At 34.8% G+C, this 4,383-nt stretch overlaps 1 protein-coding gene across 1 annotated transcript in view; it reads right to left on the bottom strand.

The window, feature by feature from the left end:
• Positions 1-3,546: 3,546 nt before the first annotated feature.
• The window catches only part of PRDM5 (PR domain containing 5), a gene marked incomplete at its 3' end in the record, with an annotated part of 32,876 nt that continues 32,039 nt past the window's right edge, over positions 3,547-4,383 (bottom strand). Inside the window, exon 9 of the mRNA XM_010191756.1 lies at positions 3,547-3,640. Coding sequence (XP_010190058.1) covers positions 3,547-3,640 — 94 coding nt within the window. The remainder of the gene's footprint in view (positions 3,641-4,383) is intronic.

Below are 4,383 nucleotides of genomic sequence, written 5' to 3'. Positions count from 1 at the left end.
GATTCTGTGTGTGTGATTCTGTGTGTGTTAAAAAGTATCAGAGTGTAAGTTGTGTTATCCCAAAATACTTGTAGTGCAACTATTCAGAAAAACTTTCAAGGTCAACTGGGATGCAATTTAATACGCTGTTATGTGGAGGTTTAACACTGATACTGCTTCTAACTCTTCAGTGAACCACTTCAGTCCTCATCTAGGGAACATTAGACTACCCTGCTAACAACATCATGTCATCATTATTTTTACTAAAGTAACATGAAATTTTCTACTGTTTCAACAATGGAAAAATATTCAAGTAATTTATTTTACAAGTTACTTCTTATAAGAACTTCTAGACTTCATGGATTATTTATTAGGTGGTCATTTGTTTCTTTCCGTCTCTTTCAATAACCTAGCTCCAAGTCTGAAAATAAATTGAAAAAAAATATTAAGCCATATCAGACATAACTTGAACGAATTGCCATGTCTTCTGAAGTGAGAAATATTTGTACGATTTCCATAAATGCACATGTTATCATTATGGTTTAAGACAAGATTCAACATTTGTTCAGTTTCAGGAGGACGTGTGCCTTATCCTAAAGTTTTGTTTGCAATCATTCCTATCATTTTCAGTACTGCACTTCCGTTACGAGTTGAGAAGATAAATGACTTTCAAGCAACAACAAAAAACAATAAGGCAGCAAAAGATCAACCAGTTTTCAAATAAAAACATCTCTGAAGTCAGAGAATTTCAGAACTAACATACTGTTCAACCATATCTCCTCTGTGTTTACACATTATAATAGTCTTCAACTATATACAGCTGCAATGCCAAGTATGTATTTAGCAAAGTCCCCGCTTCAGTTTAGCAAAATTTTTCAACCTGCAAAGTAATGAGGAGTCTAGATTTGGGGATTTTTTTGTTTTTCAAATGTTATCCTGAATGAAGGCAAATAATCGGTGTTTCTCCTTGGTCTCCTTATTTAGGAGAAACTCTATACCTCATTATAGAAAGGTCATCAGAACACTATCCCTACTCACAGTTGGCTCACTGAACAGTCTTTATGTCTTGTCTTTTTTTTGTAAGTCATAGACAAAGATACACAAAAACTTGATAAAAAACCATTAATACACAAGTATGGAAGAAGTTTTGGAAGGTTCCTCAACAGCATAAAGCAAAAGTCCAAATTACTTGCAACAAAATGTGAGTACTACAATTCCCTGGGTTTTGGGAATCCCCTTGTAGAAGACTGCAAGAAAAAACAGATACACGCAACCTATTTCATGATATCTCATTGTTGTGGTAAACAACAGCAAGACTTCATATGGGAAATGTACGAATATGTCTGTTGCTTAAGAAATACCGCTGCCAAAACCAAAACTCTTTCCATTGCCTTTGGAGGATAAAGTAACTATTAAAGTTATGAAATAAACTTCTAATAATAATGGGCAAGAAATGAAGAAAATTTCCATTCTGTATTGTCAGTCAACAGGTTTGCACTGTGCTAAGAGTGCAAGACTAAGAGGTTTGTTAAAAAAAATAAAAAAAGCAAAAGATATACAAAAGATATATCCTCTTCAGGCCTAGGCATTCTAAAGAATAGAAGTAAATAAGAAATTATTTCATTGACTTCAGCTCTTGAAACCACTGAAGGAAGGAAACTTTTTCAGAGTGCTTGACATGAAACTATGGTATCAGTATCTGTAGGTGGCTCCAAAGATGGAAACAGAGCACTGACATAACATATCCTACAGTGCTTTCCTCCAGAAATACAGAACATAATGTGAGTGTCTTTCCTGGGACAGGCTTTATCTACACCACTGATGAACTTTCCTTAAGACAAAGCAAGATAATGAAAATCTGGGCTATTTGTGCTCTACTTGAAATAAGCAATCTTCAGTGCCCACTATTATTCTGAGTTATTTCAAATCTGAGAAATTCATTATCATGGCAGCACAACTTGTCACAAGGGGAAGAGTTCTACATTTCTTCACTGGGAACTCAAGCTCTTCTCAGACAACAGCAGAGCCCCTTGTTTTAATCACAGCCTGAATTGAAAACTGTTTATTCTTCAGTCCAACCCAGTAAAGACTTTCACTTTGCTATTGGTCTGTCAACACTTCTTTTATACGACAGACAAGCGAGATGCAGTATGATGATAGAAGTTTTGCTTATATTCTTCTGTATTAAGGCCTCCTTGTTAAGTAGGTCAGTTGTTGGCTTTGGCTTTTTTTTTTTACAAAGTGAGAAAAAAAAGTTTAAAAATCTTTAAATATTTTAAACTTTAATCTACGATTAACACAAATACCAAATGTTCTTGGTTTAAGGCTTTGACCCATTTTGGAGACAGTTTTAGCTGAGATGGCAGATGTAGCCACCTTCAAACACCTACTCTGTCTCTCAGCAAGACACATCTCCTTTTGCAACAAGTAAGAATGACTAGACAATGTATGTGCCACTGTAGCTTGCACTCTGATATATTTAATATTTGCTTAAACAGTGGTGGTTCAGGAACAGCTAAGTCTGCTAGAAATCACAAGCCAAACCCAAAGCCCTCAAATTTCCTGAGCTCCCATCCTCTTGAAAAAATTGTTTAAGCATATGTTTTTAGAAGGACCTTTACCAAAGCCTACAATTCTGCATACTGTGAATTACTGCATTTGGCTATCCTGCAAATGCCTGGTTCATTAGAATACACATTATGAACAGGTTTTTAACTTTTTTCCCTATTATTTTTAACATTTAATGTTGGTAAAAGATTTTACAAAGCTCAATGCTTTGTGAAACTGCGGAAGCTTTGACAGATAACTGTAAAAGAACAAACTAAACAGTCTAATAATTCATCTAACAGAAAGAGTTTTATACTGGATTAAAAAAAGAAAACTCTGTGGTTTGTTTTTTAAATTATACCAACATAAACATTCCCCAAATCAAAACACCTTCTTCTAAGCAATAAGGATTTTAGATCATGAGTATTTTCTAAAATCTCAATTTCTAACATTCACATGGTTGAATGGCAGTCTAGGGCTCTGTAAATATTAAAGACAGAAAATTCCACTACAAATAAGTCTTTACACAGTCAGTTAGGAACAGTACAGAATGCTAGGAATAAGTTGGGGAAAATGGCCAAAGCATTCCTCTGGACTGCTGGTTCTATGATAGATGCAGGAGACATTAACCTGGAATGGCACAGTAGAGACACATCTCAGTTTCAAGCTCTAAACCGAATACCTACAAAAGCTGTGTATGCCATCAAATTGTCCTTGCTTCCATTTCTCCTTTCTTAAAATGGAGGCAACACTATCCCACTTAACATAGAAAGAAATCTCTTGTCAGACCTCAAATCATCACTGGATTTTCTACAGCATATTTGGATTTGCATTTAAGGGCATTTAAAGACAGGGTTTGAATTTGGCTCTGAATTTTCTAATTCCCTGGGGTTAGAGATGAATCTTAACACTAATTTAACATAGCGAGTTGCATATTGGAGCAAGGTGCCATATGTCTGTTTTTCTCAGTCAAATATGAGAACTGAGGAAGTTCTTTTTCCTCTCTGACTTAGTACTTACTGTTATGGATTAGCAGATGTCTTTGTAGAGAGAATGGGGTGCGGAACAAAGCTTTGCATTCCTCACACTGGAATGGTCTCTCTTCAGAATGGGTCTACAGATGAAAGACAATACGTCAGAGGAAAGGCCGAGGGAAATCAATTAGCAGTCATTACAGTAATTACAGCTATTTTTCTAGACTGGATGCAGGAGAAGATATCATAGCAATTTGAAACATTGGGGACAAAGAATTAAAACAATTCATTAATGTCATTATCCAGAATCCTGAAAGTCAGTATAGCAGCTACCCAATAAATGTACTATCCCAGTTCTCAGAAGAGCTACATGAAGTCCACATGTAATCAAAAACAAAAATACAGGATATCTAGGAAAAAAACTTACAAGCTCAGTTGCATTTTTTCATCACTATTAACATTGGCCTTAAGTACTTACTAATTTGAATATATTTGTTAAAATTAAACACATGTACACAAAACCCTTTTTCTCAATTAAATTTGAAGGTAAAGCTGATCTGATTATCTCAAGATAGTATCTAAAATTTGGCAAAGAAAATTTCTCAAGTCATGAGATTAGTCTTACAAAATCTTATTTCAGCTTCTTGTATTAGAAGAGAAAAAAGAAAGAAAAAACCTCAAACCCCAAAAAATAGAAGCATCAGATTTCTTGTTTGCTGTAGTAAAAATTCATCATAGCTGAGAAACACCCTCAAAGCCATAAATAAAATAAAAGACTAAGCTTGGATGAATCTCTCAAACAAACCACAGAGTTGCTGAAGTATATTTCTTTTCTGGAGCTTGGGAAACATCCAGCTTCATTCTACTTTTGTAAATTTCAAAG

This window comes from Mesitornis unicolor, unplaced genomic scaffold (assembly GCF_000695765.1).
Source record: "Mesitornis unicolor isolate BGI_N332 unplaced genomic scaffold, ASM69576v1 scaffold7219, whole genome shotgun sequence".
NCBI lineage: Eukaryota > Metazoa > Chordata > Aves > Mesitornithiformes > Mesitornithidae > Mesitornis > Mesitornis unicolor.
This window is presented reverse-complemented; position numbering and strand designations above follow the sequence as displayed.